Source organism: Podarcis gaigeae, assembly GCF_964106915.1.
Source record: "Podarcis gaigeae genome assembly, chromosome: 11".
Classification (NCBI taxonomy): domain Eukaryota; kingdom Metazoa; phylum Chordata; class Lepidosauria; order Squamata; family Lacertidae; genus Podarcis; species Podarcis gaigeae.
This window is the reverse complement of record NC_139687.1, coordinates 62,253,061-62,273,984: the sequence shown is the minus strand read 5'-3', so window position 1 is coordinate 62,273,984 and position 20,924 is coordinate 62,253,061. Positions and strand designations below refer to the sequence as shown.

General features: G+C 46.1%; 1 protein-coding gene across 1 annotated transcript in view; it reads right to left on the bottom strand.

Annotated features, from left to right (window-relative positions):
• Nucleotides 1-20,924, bottom strand: part of DNAI1 (dynein axonemal intermediate chain 1) — a 152,813-nt gene that overhangs the window by 95,589 nt on the left and 36,300 nt on the right. Inside the window, exons 10-12 of the mRNA XM_083702694.1 lie at nucleotides 14,173-14,257; nucleotides 12,251-12,368; nucleotides 9,164-9,207 (exon numbers count right to left, since the gene is read on the bottom strand). Coding sequence (XP_083558820.1) covers nucleotides 9,164-9,207; nucleotides 12,251-12,368; nucleotides 14,173-14,257 — 247 coding nt within the window. The remainder of the gene's footprint in view (nucleotides 1-9,163; nucleotides 9,208-12,250; nucleotides 12,369-14,172; nucleotides 14,258-20,924) is intronic.

The window sequence follows — 20,924 nt, the reverse complement described above, 5'->3', positions numbered from 1 at the left end:
CACATACTCAAGAGATATAATGAAAGACAATGAAGTAAATTAGCGCTTGCATTTCCGTCCTCTCAATTTAATTAATTTTTTAAAAAAAATAAAAAAAAGTTTTATTGAAGCATAGCGACAATTACTAACAACCCAAAAGAATAGTAGCAGGGATATTATGTCATACCAAAGAGGAGGAGAAGGAGAAACACAGTAATATATGCATATTTTTCAAGCTGGAACGAATGGTGAATGTTGATCATCTAAGTATGAAGCATAAGATGATATAGAAGCTGGGTTCTGCATCACTCTGGACATCTACAATTTGTATGTTATTTTTTCAGCAATAGCCAAAGTCTATGAGTTTTTATACCACGAAGACAAATCTAGATTTTCAAAAATTTTCGTGGCTGGACTACTGAAATCCTAGCTGCAGATAGCATCCATGGGGAAAGTTCTTTAGAGTGACAAGCTCTAATTAGATAGTTGAGTATATCACTTTAGTGCTTGGTTTTGTTTGAACCTCCTGGATGTGCTATCTTTTACAAGGATTTTTAACATTCTGTTTTTCCCCCCAGCTTACTGCTCACTAAATATTTAACAGTGCCATCAAGTGGCAAAAGCTTTTGTTAGCTCCAGATTCTTAGAAGCGCTCTGTGATTTGCAGCAACCAGACAAGTGAGAGGAGCTTCGGTGCAAAACATCTAATTTGTACATGTCAGCCTTCCACAACCTGGTGCCCTTGAGATGTTTTGGACTTGTTTCCTTGGCGTGAGGTTTCTCAAGTGGGGAGTTAAATGAATGCTTTGCTTTGTTCCTCTTCGAACGCTAGTGCCAGGCCAGTCTCCCTGTCCAGACATCTTCAAATGCACAACTGCAGGCTGCTATCGCAAACACCTGCATGCAGAAATCACTATGCACTTCTCTGCCAAACAGACAGGTGCAGGGTTGCTAGACTGCCAGGGCTGATCTGAAGTCTCCAGGGCTACCTGCCCCCCCTCCAGCTGGTGGTACAGGGTTAGGCTCCCTAGAAGGGGTTGAGTAAGTTTAGAAAGATGGGGTTTCAAGAGGTGTGAGAAATATTGCTTCAACATGTAAAAACAGCAACATAATTGCATTATCATAAAGGGAAATATGATGGGCTAGGAACACTCCCCCCCCCCCCGATACATCATCTATCAAGAGGCAGGCTTGGAGCGCTGATTATGTAAGGCTAGATAAACTGATAATTGCAATCACAGCCAAACACCACAGTGAGCTGATTGCAGATTGCCAGCTTTCCTCTAACATTGGTGGTGTGTTCATGTGACTGCCTTAGAGCACACTGAAATTGCTGGAGTTTTTCCCCAATGCCGTTTCACAGCTTTCCACATTAACTGTTCACCCCGGCAAGGTCTCTTTAGTGTTTACATTCATTTCTGTGCGTTTGGTGGGCTTGAAGGGAGTGGGGAGCCTTCATCCCATGCAAAGGTGTTCACAGCTTGGCTAGAGAAATTATGAGTGCTTTAAGGCATCTGAGCAATGTGAAGCTGGTTTGAGAGACAGGGCATCGGACAGTAGCATTTTGTGCAACTACAGGGTGCATATGCATTTTGGAGAATGCAGTGGTAAAGGTAAAGGTAAAGGGACCCCTGACCATTAGGTTCAGTTGTGGCCGACTCTGGGGTTGCGGCGCTCATCTCACTTTATTGGCTAAGGGAGCCGGCGTACAGCTTCCGGGTCATGTGGCCAGCAGGACTAAGCCACTTCTGGTGAACCAATGCAGCACACGGAAATGCCGTTTACCTTCACGCCGGAGTGGTACCTATTTATCTACTTGCACTTTGATGTGCTTTCGAACTGCTAGGTTGGCAGGAGCTGGAACCGAGCAACAGGAGCTCACCCCGTTGCGGGGAGTCGAACTGCTGACCTTCTGATCGGCAAGTCCTAGGCTCTGTGGTTTCACCCACAGCACCACCCGTGTCCCTTAATACAGTGGTACCTTGGGTTAAGTACTTAATTCATTCCGGAGGTCTGTTCTTAACCTGAAACTGTTCTTAACCTGAAGCACCACTTTAGCTAATGGGGTCTCCTGCTGCCGCCATGATGCTAGAACACAATTTCTGTTCTCATCCTGAAGCAAAGTTCTTAACCCGAGGTACTATTTCTGGGTTAGTGGAGTCTGTAACCTGAAGCAAATGTAACCCGAGGTACCACTGTATTGTCTGAACACAGATTAAAAGCCAAGCATTGGAAACACATCAAATACACAGTGAAGCATGAACACAGCCATTCACAGGGAATATGCTTTCTCATGAGCACCCATGTACACATGTGTGTGCGTCTGCACAAAACAGTAAACTGAACTTCACCCGACAAATTAACTGAGATTAGCAGCAATCTCCGCAAAGCCCCAGAGCCTATCTGAAGCTGAAGCTCTGGATGCAAAGCAGCGAAGGCCTGGAACTGAATTAGTCAGTTTGGGATTGCATCTTCATCAGCTGGGGAGCAGCATGTGAAAAGCGATAAGGAGGCCTTCTAAAGAAGGAAAATAAATTGGCTCTTTCCAGAGCGAACTGAAGAAATATGACAGGTGAGATTTGCACACTGAGGAAGGAGCCTGTGGTGCAACAAACTTGGAATGTCTGGGGGCAGACCAGAAAGAAAGTTGCTTCCTTCTCTTTTTCTCTCTAGCCAGAGACAAGTGAAGTTTTCTGTGTTCTCAGATTCACCACTTGATTGGAATACAGCCGAGGGAAAACCAACCTTTGCTTAAAGAAGATAAGCAAGTTTCCATCCCTTGTAGCCTGGAAATAATTAGGGAGAACTATTGATCATAGAATCATAGAATTGTTGAGTTGGGAGATGCTGCAACAACAAACCTAGACAGCATCTTTAAAAGCAGAGTCATCACCTTGCCAACAAAGGTCCGTATAGTTAAAGCTATGGTTTTCCCAATAGTGATTTATGGAAGTGAGAGCTGGCTGATCGCCGAAGAATTGATGCTTTGAATTCTGGTGCTGGAGGAGACTCTTGAGAGTCCCATGGACTGCAAGAATATCCAACCTATCCATTCTGAAGGAAATCAGCCCTGAGTGCTCACTGGAAGGACAGATCCTGAAGCTGAGGCTCCAAGACTTTGGAAGACTCCCTGGAAAAGACCCTGTTGAACAGTGTTCTCGAAGCTACCAGCATGCGTTGGACCAAACTGCGGGAGGCAGTGGAAGACAGGAGTGCCTGGCGTGCTCTGGTCCATGGGGTCACAAAGAGTCGGATACGACTAAACGGCTAAACAACAAACAACAGAATTGGGAGAGACTCTGAGAATAATCTAGTCCAACCCCCTGCAATGCAAGAACATGCAGCTGTCCCATACAGGAGTTGAACCTACAACTTTGGTATCATCAGCAACATGCTAATTGGGAACCACTGATCCAGGTTATTTCGGAGCATGAAATTACCTCCTTCAAGCAGCTTCCATGTTGCCCAGCTTGAATCTCCCCCCCACCCCCGGCCCTTGTCATTTCCTCCCCCTCCAAAAAAACACAAAACCTTTTCCATTTGTCTTCAGAGAACACACAGGCCAGTATGGACACTTGAGATTCTACCTAGTTAGAATAAGATCCATCCATGAGCATGGGAGCTTTGCAGCGTTGCCATATTTGACCTACGCAATCTGTATGGGGGCTCAGTCATGGTTTGATTGTCCATCAATTTGTATCAAGACAGTAGGATCCACAGAACAGATTGACGCAGTGCTCTTGTGTTCGAATCCTGCTTACGGGTTTCCCTTTGGGACCTCTGGCTGGCTGGACTAGATGGGCCATTGTGGCAGATTTTCAGGCACCACTTATGTTCTTTCCAGGCTTTTTAATTAGGATTGCTTATTCTGGATACCCTTCATGGATCACTGCCTTGCCATGGTGAAGGGGCTTGAATAACTCAGAGAAGCTATGAGCTATGCCGTGCAGGGCCACCCAAGATGGACAGGTCATAGTGGAGAGTTTTGGCCAAACGTGATCCACCTGGAGCAGGAACTGGCAAGCCACTCCAGTATCCCTGCCAAGAAAACTCCATGGACAAAGGCAACACTCACTGGAAAGACAGATTGTGAAGCTGAGGCTCCAATACTTTGGCCACCTCATGAGAAGAGAAGACTGCCTGGAAAAAACCCTGATGTTGGGAAAGATGGAGGGCACAAGGAGAAGGGGACGACAGAGGACGAGATGGTGGGACAGTGTTCTCGAAGCTACAAACATGAGCCTGACCAAAAAGAGGCAGTGGAAGACAGGAGTGCCTGGCGTGCTCTGGTCCAGGGGGTCACGAAGAATCGGATACGACTAAACGACTAAACAACAGCAAGAACAACTCTCTGGATGTGTTTAAATTGCCCTGTACGCTGAAACTGGCGGTGATGAAAAGGAGGTTGGAACAGTTCAAAATAAAGAATGAATAAATGAAATAAGCTCCATGTCTTGTTCACTGGAACCAGCAGCTCAGCCCCATTTTTTGTTCCATCTGCGAAGAGTCTTCCCATGTTAGAAGCAAAGATAAACAGGAAGGTTCCTCTTTGAGTAGGAGCAGTAAAGTGCTTTGAAATTGAAGGATAATTTGAACATAAACAGCCAGTGACTGGAACAGCACATTCTTGCTGTAAGGCTATAGCACTTCATTGCAAACCGATGTTCTTATTGCTCCTCTACAAGCTCATTGTTAGGGATTTCTCTAGCACTCAGCGGCCTTACGACTGAAATACAGGTGCTTTTCTGAGCAAAAATAGCCCCTGCTTCAAAGTGGGAACAGCCACTCACTAAACTGCAGGCTGCGCAATATGCTTTGCATTGGAAGAAGTTCTGAACAGAACTCTTCCTTATTCCTGTGTCTGCATTCATGAAACAGTTCGTGTTTAAAAGGATATCATCCCAGGAATGACGACGGCACAAAGACGCATGAGGCTCTTTTGAGGGTAAAAGGGCACCCAAAGAAATGCAACACGAATTCCCAAAATGTATTTTAAAGGTTATACGCCCAGGACTTGAATTGGGACTGAGACAGGCAATCCATTTTTGCCACAAGAACTGGTTTATAAGCATTTTCAAAAATGGAATAAAAATTATAACATGGTACTGGGCATAGGAATTCAGCATCCCAGGAACCTCAAGAAAATAAAAGTTCCTAGCCCTCATGGACATGAAGGCAAGCTTATTCCTCACTCCCAGTGTGGAATAAGATGGGGAAGAGGCAGAGTCACAGCCCCACAGCACTGAGGAGGGGCCATCCGTCCTACAGGCATCAGTGATGGCAGGTGAGGGATCCATAGGGATCTACTGCCACCCACTGGAGGGTGCAGATCCAATGCCTGTTCGTGCTCCTTGCCTGTAATTCGCTGTGCTGCAGTTTTCTCAGGCTCCATCTCCTTATTTCCCTCCTTGTTCATAAATGCCACAGGATGGGGCTACATTGCTGGCCAATTAAAAATGAAATTGATATACCGGCTGGCCTGGAAGAAATTAGGCAAAGTATCGAAGAACTTAAATGACTGAACTGCAATCCAGCTTCTGGCTAGGATTGACGACACACTTCGGGACATTATTCTCCATGTGCTATATTTGTTCAGAGGCCGTGCAGTCTAATGAGGGTCGTGAGCTTCACACGTGCCTAGCGATGCTTTATGCTTTGGAAATGTATTAGTACAAGGGATTGCATTAGAGCATTCATTCAGGCTGATTTGCAAAGGCTAATCTGCAACCTCCAGCAATCAGGCAGGAGAGTCTTTAGCCTGATCTAATGATGATCTCTATGTGGGACAAGAAGCTACAGTTAGAACTGGATATGGAACAACTGATTGGTTCAAAATTGGGAAAGGAGTACAGCAAGGCTGTATATTGTATCCCTGCTTACTTAACTTATATGCAGAATTCATCATGCGAAAGGCTGGGCTGGATGAATCCCAAGCCGGAATTAAGATTGCCGGAAGAAATATCAACAACCTCAGATATGCAGATGACACAACCTTGATGGCAGAAAGTGAGGAGGAATTAAAGAACCTTTTAATGAGGGTGAAAGAGGAGAGCGCAAAATATGGTCTGAAGCTCAACATCAAAAAAACAAAGATCATGGCCACAGGGCCCATCACCTCCTGGCAAACAGAAGGGGAAGAAATGGAGGCAGTGAGAGATTTTACTTTCATGGCCTCCATGATCACTGCAGATGGTGACAGCAGCCACGAAATTAAAAGATGCCTGCTCCTTGGGAGAAAGGCAATGGCAAACCTAGAGAGCATCCTAAAAAGCAGAGACATCACCTTGCCAACAAAGGTCTGTATAGTTAAAGCTATGGTTTTCCCAGTAGTGATGTATGGAAGTGAGAGCTGGACCATAAAGAAGGCTGATCACCGAAGAATTGATGCTTTTGAATTCTGGTGCTGGAGGAGACTCTGGAGAGTCCCATGGACTGCAAGAAGATCAAACCTCTCCATTCTTAGGGAAATCAGCCCTGAGTGCTCACTGGAAGGACAGATCCTGAAGGTTGAGGCTCCAATACTTTGGCCACCTCATGAGAAGAGAAGACTCCCTGGAAAAGGCCCTGATGTTGGGAAAGATGGAAGGCACAAGGAGAAGGGGACAACAGAGGACGAGATGGCTGGACAGTGTTCTTGAAGCCACCAGCATGAGTTTGACCAAACTGCGGGAGGCAGTGGAAGACAGGAGTGCCTGGCGTGCTCTGGTCCATGGGGTCACGAAGAGGCGGACACGACTAAACGACTAAACAACAACAAATGATGATTCACAAGACTTTACGACACCATCAGGTTGGTCGCCCTGCCAGTGGGCAATGCCTTCACTTTCCCAACTCAAGCATCTCCCAGCTCCTTCACACAACCAGAAGCTATGCCTGGCCAAATATCCAACTCAAAGTGCAACTCGCCACACAGCCAAGTGGCTGTCAGATGAAACCTGTCCTGTGGCCAAGCCATGAAACTGCCTTGTAACTGGGTTAGATCTGCTTTAGTCTGATAGGCAGTGGCTCACCAAAGCCTCAGGTGAGGATGGGGAAATCTGTCCATTTCGGATTCTCTCTGTTTCTCATTTTTGCAGCCATTGGTTTCCCACATTTCCACATGAATGCGCTTTTTTTGTTTTTAATGCCGTTATGAAAATTCACCCACATTTTAGTGCCAGTTTCTCTTTATAATTTTGCCTGCCGTAGAACTATCTGCAAAGCAATTTCCCCTAATAACAACACGTTTTTGTACATTATGCCTGCTTGTTTTGTATCTTTACCATATACGTATATGTATACCTTTAGTCTAGTATATGCATTATTTGTACACACTAGTTGGCTGCAGAACAGCACTTCAAAATCTGGGTAAACGTCTATTTCCAAGGATGGCTGTGTTTTGGTTTGCATGTTACTTTTGTTTTGGACCCGGAAGAGGGCAGGATGGAATGTGAGTGGGGGGCCAGGAACAAAACCCCAGCAGAAAATGGTTGCTGGCTGTATTAGTTGCTGAAAACCAGAGGAGGGGGAAAGTGCTCTCGTGCTCAAATCTGCTTGCTGGTTTGACACAGGCATTGGGTTGGCCACTGTGAGAACAAGATGCTGGACTGAGCAGCCTATGGGCCTCATCTTGCAGGTGATGGTTCTTATGGGCTTATCTGGACAAGTTTTCAACAGCGTAGCAGCGCCGCTCCTCTCCTTCTCCTGACTGTCCCAATGAGAAATGACAGGATCAGCAGAAAGTGAGAAGGTCATTGGCAGAGGCACCTGAATGCCTTGCACTCTGGTTCCATTTGTGAGTTGAGTGGGGAAGAGTTGGGGGCTGCAGCATAACTTCCTTAAGCTACGTGTGCCTGTCCATGCCACCACGTAAGCAAAACACGTGTACGCACATGTAGACTTACGATAACAACAAATGCCAATGGTCAGAAAGGAAAGAAAGCAGGTTTTCTCAGGAAAGTTGGGTGGGTTTTGGCAGAAAGTATAATAATAATAATAATAATAATAATAATAATAATACCCCTCCCATCTGGCTGGGTTTTCCCAGCCACTCTGGGTGACTTCCAACACAACACTAAAATACAATAGTCTGTTAAACATTAAAAGCTTCCCTAAACAGGGCTGCCTTCAAATGTCTTCTAAAAGTCTGGGAGTTGTTTTTCTCTTTGACATCTATGGGAGGGCGTTCCACAGGGTGGGTGCCACCACTGAGAAGGCCCTCTGCCTGGTTCCCTGTAACCTCACTTCTCACAGGGAGGGAACCGCCAGAAGGCCCTCAGTGCTGGACTTCAGTGTCCAGGTAGAACGATGGGGGTGGAGACGCTCCTTCAGGGATACTGGACCGAGGCAGTTTAGGGCTTTAAAGGTCAACACCAACACTTTGAATTGTGCTCGGAAACGTACTGGGAGCCAATGCAGATCTCTCAGGACTGGTGTTATGTGGTCCCGGCGGCCACTCCCAGTCACCAGTCGAGCTGCCGCATTCTGGATTAATTGCAGAATTAATTCTGGATTAATTGTAGTTTCCGGGTCACCTTCAAAGGTAGCCCCAAGTAGAGTGCGTTGAAGTAGTCCAAGTGGGAGATAACTAGAGCATGCACCACTCTGGCAAGAGAGTCCGCGGGCAGGGAGGGTCTCATCTTGCGTACCAGATGGATCTGATAAACAGCTGCTCTGGACACAGAATTGACCTGTGCCTCCATGGACAGCTGTGACTCCCAGGCTGTGCACCTGCACACCAACAGAAGCACAAAAGTATTCTGCTTCTTCGCTCTGACATTTTAGAGTAGCATAAGAAGGAAGTAAAATAAGCCTGGCTCCAGATCCTTGAAAGTGCCAGGGTGAAGATATGAGGCTGTCAGGGATCGAGCCAGAGGCAAGACCCTGCGTCACCTCCTTGGTCCAGTCAGCAAGGCTCAGTATTGACAGCAGTGAGCACAGCTTGCTCAGCAAGTGAAAAAAGAAGACTGTTTTGATATGCATTGGCTATGCCTTCCCCCAAAGCCCAGAGGCAAGGAGCAGTAAGAATAGCCGGACTCAGCAGACAGCACAGAGAAGAAAGAGACAAGGTGTCCTATGTGTCAGAAGTGGGCAGGCTTGGTCCAGGAGGAAACACATCAGCCCTGGCAGGTACACCGTTTGAAAAGCTCTCCTTGCACTATCAGTTAAGAAGAATCTCTATCGTCTCATTTTCAAACTAACTTACAAGAGCCGTGTCCCACGATGAACAAATCCTTGTACTTGGGGTTCCTGTAAGAAAAATAGGGCCATTAGCATTTAAGCCACCTAAATGGTATGCAGCGACACATGCTTATACTGTGCCCGTGAATAATAATAATAATATATTATTTATACCCCACCCATCTGGCTGAGTTTCCCCAGCCACTCTGGGCGGCTCCCAATCAAGTGTTCAAAATAATACAGCATTAAATATTAAAATCTTCCCTAAACAGGGCTGCCTTCAGATGTCTTTTAAAGATAAGATAGCTGCTTATTTCCTTCACATCTGAATGGACGTTTGTGGGTCTACAGATGAGGACCGTGTTCCTGGAGACACTTATGAACAGCGGTGTGTCAATGTGGGCTTTGTGAGTTCAGGCACTTTGGAAAATTCCTCCGGAATATTTTAAGCCAGATGAAAAAAATATGGGACCCTCGCCCAGTGCTTATGGATGTGGAGCACAGATTTAGATTTACATCCCTTTACACGCATTCATATTTGATATTAAAGGCCTCTATGACCTCCTGACTAAGCTTCTAGTTCAGCTTGTTAGGAAGATTTATTGGCTGCTAGAAGCTTTGAGATGGAGGCACAGTTCATTAAAGCCAGCGTCCATTGGTCAGTAATAGAGACAGTGCTTTTTTCTGGGGGTACGCATTCCCCTAAACATTTTGTGAATCCAAGTTTGGCCTCACTGAGGGGCAGTATTTCAATATGAGTAGGAAAATGAGAGTACCCTGCCAACCTAGCAGTTCAAAAGCACGTCAAAGTGCAAATAGATAAATAGGTACTGCTCCGGCAGGAAGGTAAACAGCGTTTCCGTGTGCTGCTGTGGTTTGCCAGAAGCGGCTTGGTCATGCTGGCCACATGACCCAGAAGCTGTATGCCGGCTCCCTCGGCCAATAAAGCGAGATGAGCGCCGCAACCCCAGAGTTGGCCACGACTGGACCTAATGGTCAGGGGTCCCTTTACCTTTGCCTTTAGAGTACATAAATGTTTTGCATACAAAAGGTTTCACGTACAATCCCTGATATCTCCAGCTTAAAAGGATCTGGTATAATGTGATGCGAAAGGCCTCCACCACAGAGTCTACAGAGGAACTTGCCATCGGCGGAGACAACACAAGGCCTCATGGACAGTAAAACATTTTACCTATGCTCCTAAAAGAAATAACCTTACAATTTCCAGGAATGCTATGAACCTGGCGATAGGTGGCAAAACAACGAGACTGGCTATTTCCTGGAAAACCACTGAATTTAGCAAATATTGTTGACAACATTAACCAGGACTAATAAGGATAGTCAGGAAAGTTGTTTCTCAAATTCTGAACTCTGCTTCAATTTAAAGAGGATTTTGTCCCTGTGGAATGTGCTTGTTGCTTGTTCAGGAATATGCTAACCAATCAAGCGTATTTGCTGACTGTTGCTCCTTATGTCGATTGACAGTTTTCAGAGAGCCAAATTAATTAACTAGCTAATTAAAATACAACAATGTGTGATTTTTGCTGTGAAGCTGATTTGTGCACACCAGGGGGATGAATCAAGGAAGAATGTGGCAAGGTATGGAACCAAAATATGATTTCTTGCCCAAACCAAAGGAGGAAAGAGAGCTCTTGTGCCCAAATCCTGCTTTTGAGTTTCCCAGAGAACAGGATGCTGGTCCAGCAGGCACTTCTTATGCTCGTATTTTTTCTTTGGAATGAACACAAAGAATGATTTCCTCTGTTTCTGTCACCCCCTGGATTAGCTGTGGAATCCCAGAGCCATGCAACAGGCTGTCAGAAGGACCCCAAACCGTAAGACTGCGCCCCCTTTCCCCCTGCCAATAAGAATGTCTCCCTTTTGATTGGAGGCCAAGAAGAAGCTGAGGGAAAGGGCAAGATGCATATTGTCAGAAATATGTTTAAATGGGCTTATAATAACTGAGACTCTGAACCAACTGAAGATCTTTAGAACATCTCGCTGGATTTTAAACTAAACAACTACACTGATTAATTAAGGGATTACATTTACATATTGCAATCAGTGATTTTAAAAAATCACGGTATGCATTTCGTTCAGCAACATCTGGTTAATAATAATAATAATAATAATAATAATAATTTATTTATAGCCCACCCATATGGCTGGGTTTCCCCAGCCACTCTGGGTGGCTTCCAACAAAATATTAAAATACAATAGTCTGTTAAACATTAAAATCCAGCTCTGAGGGCCTTCTGGCGGTTCCCTCGCTACGAGAAGCCAAGTTACAAGGAACCAGGCAGAGGGCCTTCTTGGTAGTGGCACCCACCCTGTGGAACAGCCTCCCACCAGATGCCAAAGTGAAAAATAACTACCAAACTTTTAGAAGACATCTGAAGGCAGCCCTGTTTAGGGAGGCTTTTAATGTTTAATAGGTTATTGTATTTTAGTGTTCTGTTGGAAGCTGCCCAGAGTGGCTGGGGAAACCCAGCCAGATGGGTGGGATATAAATAAATTATTATTATTATTATTATTATTATTATTATTATTATTAGTATTAGTATTAGTATTAGTATTCCCTAAACAGGGCTGCTGTCAGATAGTTGTTTATTTCTTTGACACCTGATGGGAAGGTGTTCCACAGGGCGGGTTCCCTGTAACCTCATTTCTCGCAATGAGGGAACAGGCAGAAGACCCTCGTAGCTGGACCTCAGTGTTTGGGCAGAACGATGGGGGTGAAGACGCTCCTTCAGATATACTGGGCAGAGGCCGTTTAGTAAGCCACCTCTGCTTTATTGTCCCTTTACCTTTTGCAAAAATGTCTTTGCGTGGTCACCTGAAGGCAGCTGTTTTCAAGCTGGTGGAATGTTACTCTAACTTCCATAAATGCATTCCAGAAAAGCCCATTTGTTCCCAGCAAACGCATGAGAGTGACATTAAAAAGGAAGACTAACTGGGTAGCTCAAGCAGGTCTCTTTCACCCACTTCTGCGCAAAATTTTGTTTGAATCCCCAAGCAATGAAGCAGAAGCAACCCAGGCGATACCAAAGGCATGCCCTCCTTTCGACGCGCTCTTAATGAAGCAATTGAAAGCTGCATGGAATCGACTCACCAGCAGAGGGCAGTGACTGCCAGTCTCTTGGCTTTATCATACTGAAACTTCCACAGTGGAAGGAGGGTCCCCAGGTTATCCCTGTACTCATCAGATGTGTCTTCGAAGTATTTGAAATCTAGGAAGGGGAACAATCACATTCAGAAATAGGTTTTTGATCCATGTACGGCTGGGCCAACATGATCTACGGTCAGCGCCAGTTTTCACTTGATTCAGGCATAATGATAACAACAACAACAACAATAATAATTTATTATTTATACCCCGCCCATCTGGCTGGGCTTCCCCAGCCACTCTGGGCATCTTCCAACAAAATATTAAAATACTGTAATACATCAAACATTAAAAGCTTCCCTAAACAGGGCTGCCTTCAGATGTCTTCTAAAAGTCTGGGAGTTATTGTTCTCTTTGACATCTGGTGGGAGGGTGTTCCACAGGGCGGGTGCCACTACCGAGAAGGCCCTCTGCCTGGTTCCCTTTAACTTGGCTTCTTGCAGAGAGGGAACTGCCAGAAGGCCCTCGGTGCTGGACCTCAGTGTCCGGGTAGAACGATGGGGGTGAAGACGCTCCTTCAGGTATACTGGACTGAGGCCGTTTAGGGCTTTAAAGGTCACCACCAACACTTGAATTGAGCTCAGAGACATTCTATGCCTATGCTGCATTTGAAGCCAATGTAATTCTTTGAAGACCAGTGTTATGTGGTCTCGGCGGCCACTCCAGTCACCAGTCTAGCTGCCGCATTCTGGATTAGTTGTAGTTTCTGGGTCACCTTCAAAGGTAGCCCCACGCAGAGCTCATGGCAGTAGTCTAAGCAGGAGACAATCCGCGGGCAGGTAGGGTCTCAGCCTGCGTACCAGATGGAGCTGGTACACAGCTGCCCTGGACACAGAATTGACCTGTGCCTCCATGGACAGCTGTGAGTCCAAAATGACTCCCAGGCTGCTCACCTGCTCCTTCAGGGGCACAGTTGTCCCATTCAGGACCAGGGAATCCTCCACACCTGCCTGCCTCCTGTCCCCCAGAAACAGAACTTCTGTCTTGTCAGGATTCAATCTCAATCCGTTAGCTGCCATCCATCGTCCAACCGCCTCCAGAGACTCACACAGGACCTTCTCCGCCTTCACTGGTTCGAATTTGAAAGAGAGGTAGAGCTGGGTATCATCTGCATATTGATGAACACCCAGCCCAAACCCCCTGATGATCTCTCCCAGCGGGTGCATGTAGATGTTGAAAAGCGTGGGGGAGCGGACAGAACCCTGAGGCACCCCACAAGTGAGAGCCCAGGGGTCTGAACACTCATCCCCCAACACCACTTTCTGAACACGGCCCAGGAGGAAGGAGTGGAACCACTGTATGACAGTGCCCCCAGCTCCCAGCCCGTCAAGACGGTCCAGAAGGATGTTATGGTCGATGGTATCAAAAGCCGCTGAGAGATCAAGCAGAACTGTGCAGCAGACACTGACATCTGAGAATCAAAGAATGAGAGATTGAGAAGGGACCCCAAGGGTCATCTAGCCCAACCCGCTGCAATGAGGGAAGTCCATTCCAGTATTACCGGTATTGTGCTATGGGCTTGTTCTGTCCTGCACTCCACTCTGCCTGCTTTCCAGTTTAACTTGGATAATTTCTCAAATTTAATCTCAGACTGGGAGCATATGCAATCTCTATTCCACCACCACCACTCTTCTGTTACTGATGAGCACACACACATTTAATTAAATCGCAGCGCAAAGGGGAATCCATTTGAACCTGGAGAATCCTGCTACATCACTGCACACATTCACTGGTGCTCGTCGGTGAACTGTTAAGGAGGGAGGGAAAGGTAGGAGCTAGAAACTGGAGGAGTGTGGATTTGCGGTGATTTGAACAAAATATGGGAACAAAAAAATTGGACTCCTGGTTACTCCAAAGGTGTCGCACACCTTGGGCAATGTCGTCAAAGGTGTTCTGGTTGACCATCCTCTCCACAATCTTTGCTGCCTTCGTCACCTTGGTGATGTCATCACTCTGTTGGGAGGAAAAACAAAACAGAGAGAAGGGTCATACCCCTGCAGTGCTGGAAGAAGAGGAATTAGACGGAAGACCTCTGCCACTGGACTCCCTTGCATACCTCTCTGTTGGAGGAACTGGACATGAATAATAATAAATAATAAATTTTATTTTTACCCCGCCCTCCCCAGCCAAGACTGGGTTCAGGGCAGCTAACACCAGGTATAAAACAATTGATTAAAATACAACTTAAAAACAAGATTAAAATACAACATTAAAATGCAGCCTCATTTCGGTAGAAACTCAAATCAAAAACTTTTTGGGGATGAAAATGTCAAATCTTCATCAAGGCCAAGTATCCAGACTGGTCCTACGAGGGCCAGAAAAAAGCCAGGGAAGTCCCCAAATAGGAGTTCCATTACAGAAGGAGAAAGGGAAAAGGATAGAGGGGGAGGGGATCAAGTTGATTCCAAGCCAAAGGCCAGGTGGAACAGCTCTGTCTTACAGGCCCTGCGGAAAGAAATCAGTTCCTGCAGGGCCCTGGACTCATGAAGAAAGGGGTTGGTTTCTTTCACGGGCACAAACCACTCCATGTATTAGATAAGCTAACAGGTACAAGGTCAGCGAAGACAGTTGCTATGGTAACAGCACAGTGCTGTCTATATAAGTGATTAAGGCACACCAGTTCAGCAGCTGAGATTCAGTCTGTGAGTCTGTTCCTAAGTTGGGCGTCTGTGTTATATCTTGAAGCTGGAGCAACAGAGATAACTTTGCGCTTGTACAAACTTCCATAAACTATGACTTCTATACGATTAAGCACTACTGGGAGCAACACTGGGGAAAAAACCTGAAGCATAATCTTCTTGGTTTGTCTCCATATTTCTGTCTTCAAGGCTCCATAATTCATCAGTGCAAACCATTTTTTCAAGAATGTCACATTTTTAAGTTCAGATGGCTTTGATCTCTGCAGGCATCTTATCCATAAGAAGCAATTCTGTAATCTTGTCAAACTAACCCTTGGCAGACAGTCACCCATGACAGACATAGCTGCTGTCTAGTAACCTATCACATTTAACATCTGCTGGGGTTCTTTTTGTGGAATTAGAATTGCCCAGAGAAGCCACGGACTTGCAGTACAATCCTAATCCTACACAGAAGTAAGCCTCATTTAAATCAATGGGCCTTATTCCCAGGAAGTAAGGGAGGTTAGGACTGCAGCCTTAGTGGAGCTCCCTAACCTGTTATAATTTATTGAAGTATGTGTGCCTAAATACCGAATGATCCTAGGGCAAATATTTCAAAGATGAATGCCTCTTCCAGGATGATGCTTGCCATTAAATATAGACATGCATAATCAAAAAGTAAGAATATATGCCTGCTCCAGATTATTTTTACCCTTGTGGAAGCTTGAAATCAAAATATCAAAACTCATTAATCAATTAAAATTTAGCTCAGCGTATCACTCGACAAGTGGACCGAACTACTGCACCAGGCAAAAAACAAACCCTTTGGCACCTAGCAAGCTGGAATGTCAGGACCTTGTATCCTAGGTTGTCCAACCATCATGGACAGTGAGCTGAAAATGCTCAACATTGCTCCGCTATCAGTCTCTACAGCCACAGCAAGTGCTATAAGTCTCCAAAGGTTTGACTTCATCCTTGAAGGCGCACTCTTCCATTGTCTTCCAAGATGTGCGGATGCCAACTAAAAAAGTTGCAAGAGTATCATCATCATCATCTATACTCTACTCCAGGCTTCCTCAACCTCGGCCCTCCCGATGTTTTGAGACTACAATTCCCATCATCCCTGACCACTGGTCCTGCTAGATAGGGATCATGGGAGTTGTAGGTCAAAAACATCTGGAGGGCTAAGGTTGAGGAAGCCTGCTCTACTCCGTCCCTGACTGTGCTTTTGGAACTCAACTCTGCTGGGCTCCTCAACTTGAGAAGATTCACCCACACTGAACTGTCTGTGCTGTGGTTTTTTTAATCACTTTTTTATTAATAAATTTTTCAGTTGAACAAAATAAAATAGAAATAGAAAAGAAATTAAAGGGGGAAGGTATATTATAGTGTTATATATGCAAACAACTACAGTTCCATATATGCTTGTCTAGTACATAGGTAAAGGGTAAAGGGGCCCCTGACCATTAGGTCCAGCCGTGACTGACTCTGGGGTTGTGGCGCTCATCTTGCTTTAGTGGCCGAGGGAGCCGGCGTACAGCTTCCGGATCATGTGGCCAGCATGACTAAGCCGCTTCTGGTGAACCAGAGCAGCACATGGAAACGCCGTTTACCTTCCCGCTGGAGCGGTACCTATTTATCTACTTGCACTTTGATGTGCTTTTGAACTGCTAGGCTGGCAGGAGCAGGGATCGAGCAATGGGAACTCACCCCGTCGCGGGGATTCGAACCACCGACCTTCTGATCAGCAAGCCCTAGGCTCTGTGGTTTAACCCACAGCACCCACCCGCGTATATAGGTATATCAATGTTATTATTATCCAAATACATAGATACAGTGGTACCTCAGGTTAAGAACTTAATTTGTTCCAGAGGTCTGTTCTTAACCTGAAACTGTTCTTAACCTGAAGCACCACTTTAGCTAATGGGGCCTCCCGCTGCCGCTGCGCGATTTCTGTTCTTATCCTGAAGCAAAGTTCTTAATGCGAGGTACTATTTCTGAGTTAGTGGAGTCTGTAACCTGAAGCGTCTGTAACCCAAAGTACCACTGTAGTGTTATTCATACCCAGATATATTTTTTTTATAAACACGTTCCAAATATCTTTATACTTGTCTGTACATAGCCTACAAGCAATCCGTTCATAAATTGCGAGGGTTGTCATATTTTCAATCCATTGACTGAAGGGGGACAAGGATTTATCCTTTTAGTGCATCCATATGTCTTTTGGCCATAGTAAGGGCACAAAAGAATCCATTTACGTTGTCCAGTTGTCAAATGCCACACGACAGGTACATAATTCAAAAGAATATTTTCCTCTGGAAATTTTATCTTTTTCCGCTCAGTCATGTTTACACAGCTCAATTCTTTCTCCTAAAACTTAGCGAGCGAAGGGCACTGTCTATGCTGTGATCTTGGGCCAGTTCCTCGCTCTCAGCCTTCCCCTAACTCACAGGGTTGTTGTGAGGACAAAACAGGGGAGAGAAAAACTATGGACAGCACCTTGAGCTCCTTGAAGGAAAGAAGTGGTGTTTAAATGCAATGAAATAATAATATGAATAATGTCCTCCAGTAAATCAAGAGACTTAACTGATTATAGGAAGAGAGCTGTTTTTATGCGGGCCCTGATTCTTCGGAGAAGCACTGTGTCACTGCGCAAAGGGAGTGTTACAAGTTTGTGTGTCAGCAAATAAATATCCTAAGATAATTAGGATTCTCCAGCAGCGAGACGCTCCCTGTGCAAGGTTCGCTGAAGCCACCAGCGCTTCTGATTGGGTTGCCCACTGTTTCCAGGTGTGATTTATGCTGTATTTTATTGAAATGAATCTTCCGAGGGACTGATATGCCTAATTTATCTCCTTTTAAGATCCTTTTGGAATTGATTTTCCCAGCAACGGCTGCTGACTAGCAAAGTCCTGAAGTGGCAGGGCCAGCTTACCAGCACACTAATTCCTTCCTTCTGGGGATATTTAACGGCATTATTTTATACAACGGCAATAACATTAATGGAAGCATCCGTTATGACTGCGTAATGGTCTGGAGCTAGGAAAACAAACGGCCTGGGCCAGGCATGATATTCATCCTTGATAAAACTGTATGTTTATCTTGGAGCAGCAGGCTGCCTACAACATATAACTCTTCCTTCATGGCCTTTTAATTACCTAGAAACAAACAAACTGCTGTCGTGAGTAATACTCCCCGTGCAGGGGTCTCCGGGAATTTGGTGCGGAAGTAGCTCACATGCCCAAGAAGAAACGTGATGCAGCCCAGAAATGGAACAAAGATCTAGTTTTCTGCAGGATTCTGAAAGGGCTGATACTTCTCCCATTGGAATTCCACAGACAGCAACAGTTCGCAGTCTTGTACAGCAGAGGACTCTGCCGCACAACAAGTGCCCTGCCCAAAGAAAGCTAGTAGGTCAATGACTAGGGAAAAGGGCAGTCGAGAATCCTGAAGTGCTAGTGTGCTGTGTGCAGGGAGTATTGTTCTATATTGTTATTATTTATTAAATGTATTAGTTGCTTTCTTTTTGATCCGATGGATCCTTGCAGTCACTGGGCATGGGGAGGCCTGCTCCCTGCTCTACTTCTGAGAAGACCTAAGATTCGAAGTCAGGGCAAGACACACTCCTGCTAGCCATCCTAGAACCTCCGTGTGCCTATTTTCTAAGAATAGTCCTGGATTTAAAGATGCCATCTTGATCCCGAAATGTCCCACTTTCCCTTAGGACCTCCCTACTTTCATCGGAGAAATGTTGGGTGGTATGAATTTATGCAAATCCCCCAAGCCAAGGAGATAAGCAGCTATAAAACCTTTAGAATACATCTGAAAGCAGCCCTATCTAGGGAAGCTTTTAAATGTTTTATTTTGTTTTTATGTATGTTGGAGGAGTGGCTGGAGCAATAAATAATAAAATGATGATGATGGAATAGGGCGCCTCTATCTAGCAGTTCGAAAGCACGTCAAAGTGCAAGTAGATAAATAGGTCCCGCTCCAGCAGGAAGGTAAACGGCGTTTCCGTGAACTGCTCTGGTTCGCCAGAAGCGGCTTAGTGATGCTGGCCACATGACCTGGAAAAACTGTCTGCAGACAAAAGTCGGCTCCCTCGGCCAGTAAAATGAGATGATCGCCATAACCCCAGAGTCGTCTGTGACTGGACTTAATTGTCAGGGTGTCCTTAACCTTTTTATTTTCATGAGAGAAATGGGTTCGCCATCCTTGGAAAGACATCCTACAACTGACGGACGTGCGAATGAGCTAGCTTGCTTTTTTTTAAAGAAAGAAAACATGTGGTCAGATAACATGACAAAGCTCTCTGTTTCTAATGCCAGGAGGCTATGGGAAGGCCCATAGCGCAGCTGTGGAGCATTTGCCTTAGTGTTGTTGTTTAGTCATGTCTGACTCTTCGTGACTCTTCGTGGCCCCATGGACCAGAGCACGCCAGGCCCTCCTGTCTTCCACTGCCTCCCGCAGTTTGTCAAACTCATGCTAGTAGCTTCGAGAACACTGTCCAACCATCTCGTCCTCTGTCGTCCCCTTCTCTTTGTGCCCTCCATCTTTCCCAACATCAGGGTCTTTTCCAGGGAGTCTTCTCTTCTCATGAGGTGGCCAACGTCTTGGAGCCTCAGTTTCAGGATCTTCGGCGATCAGCCTTCTTTATGGCCCAGCTTTCACTTCCATACATCCCTACTGGGAAAACCATAGCTTTAACTATACGGGTCTTTGTTGGCAAGGTGATGTCTCTGCTTTTTAAGATGCTGTCTAGGTTTGTCATCACTTTTCTCCCAAGGAGCAGGCGTCTTTTAATTTCGTGACTGCTGTCACCATCTGCAGTGATCATTGAGCCCAAGAAAGTAAAATCTCTCACTGCCTCTATTTCTTCCATTTCTATTTGCCAGGAGGTGATGGGCCCAGTGGCCATGATCTTTGTTTTTTTGATGTTGAGCTTCAGACCATATTTTGCGCTCTCCTCTTTCACCAAGGTTGTGTTATCTGCATTTGCCTAAAGGGAAAGGGAAAGGGAGGGACGTGGGTGGTGCTGTGGGTAAAACCTCAGCGCCTAGGACTTGCCGGTCGTCAGGTCAGCGGTTCGAATCCCCGCGGCGGGGTGCGCTCCCGCTGCTCGGTCCCAGCGCCTGCCAACCTAGCAGTTCAAAAGCACCCCCGGGTGCAAGTAGATAAATAGGGACCGCTTACTAGCGGGAAGGTAAACGGTGTTTCCATGTGCTGCGCTGGCTCGCCAGATGCAGCTTGTCATGCTGGCCACGTGACCTGGAAGTGTCTTCGGGCAGCGCTGGCCCCCGGCCTCTTAAGCGAGATGGGCGCACAATCCTAGAGTTGGACATGACTGGCCCATACGGGCAGGGGTACCTTTACCTTTAAAGGTAAAGGGACCCCTGACCGTTAGGTCCAGTCATGGCCGACTTTGGGGTTGCGGCACTCATCTCGCTTTATTGGCCGAGGGAGCCGGTGTACAGCTTCCGGTCATGTGGCTAGCATGACTAATCCGCTTCTGGCGAACCAGAGCATAGCACGGAAACGCCGTTTACCTTCCTGCCGGAGTGGTACCTATTTATCTACTTGCACTTTGATGTGCTTTTGAACTGCTAGGTTGGCAGGAGCAGGGACCGAGCAACAGGAGCTCACCCCGTTGCGGGGATTCGAACCACGACCTTCTGATCGGCAAGTCCTAGACTCTGTGGTTTAACCCACAGCGCCACCCACACTCCTGCATTTGCCTAGCAAGCTTCAAATCAGGTTTGACTCAATGAAAGGCAGGCACTCCCTGTTCCCGTTGTCCGTCACGGCCATGTCCACCAGCTAGCAGCAAACAAACTCTCCCTTCCTCCCCATTGCTAGCCTGTTACTCACTGGTGCTAATTAATTCCCAAGTGTCTCGGAGGCTCTGCCTCCTTCCTCTGAGTGACCAGTCTGAATAGTTTAAAGGCACATCTGACATCCGGGCAGACTGTGCTCCGAGACCAGGCGGGAAATGGCTGGATTGC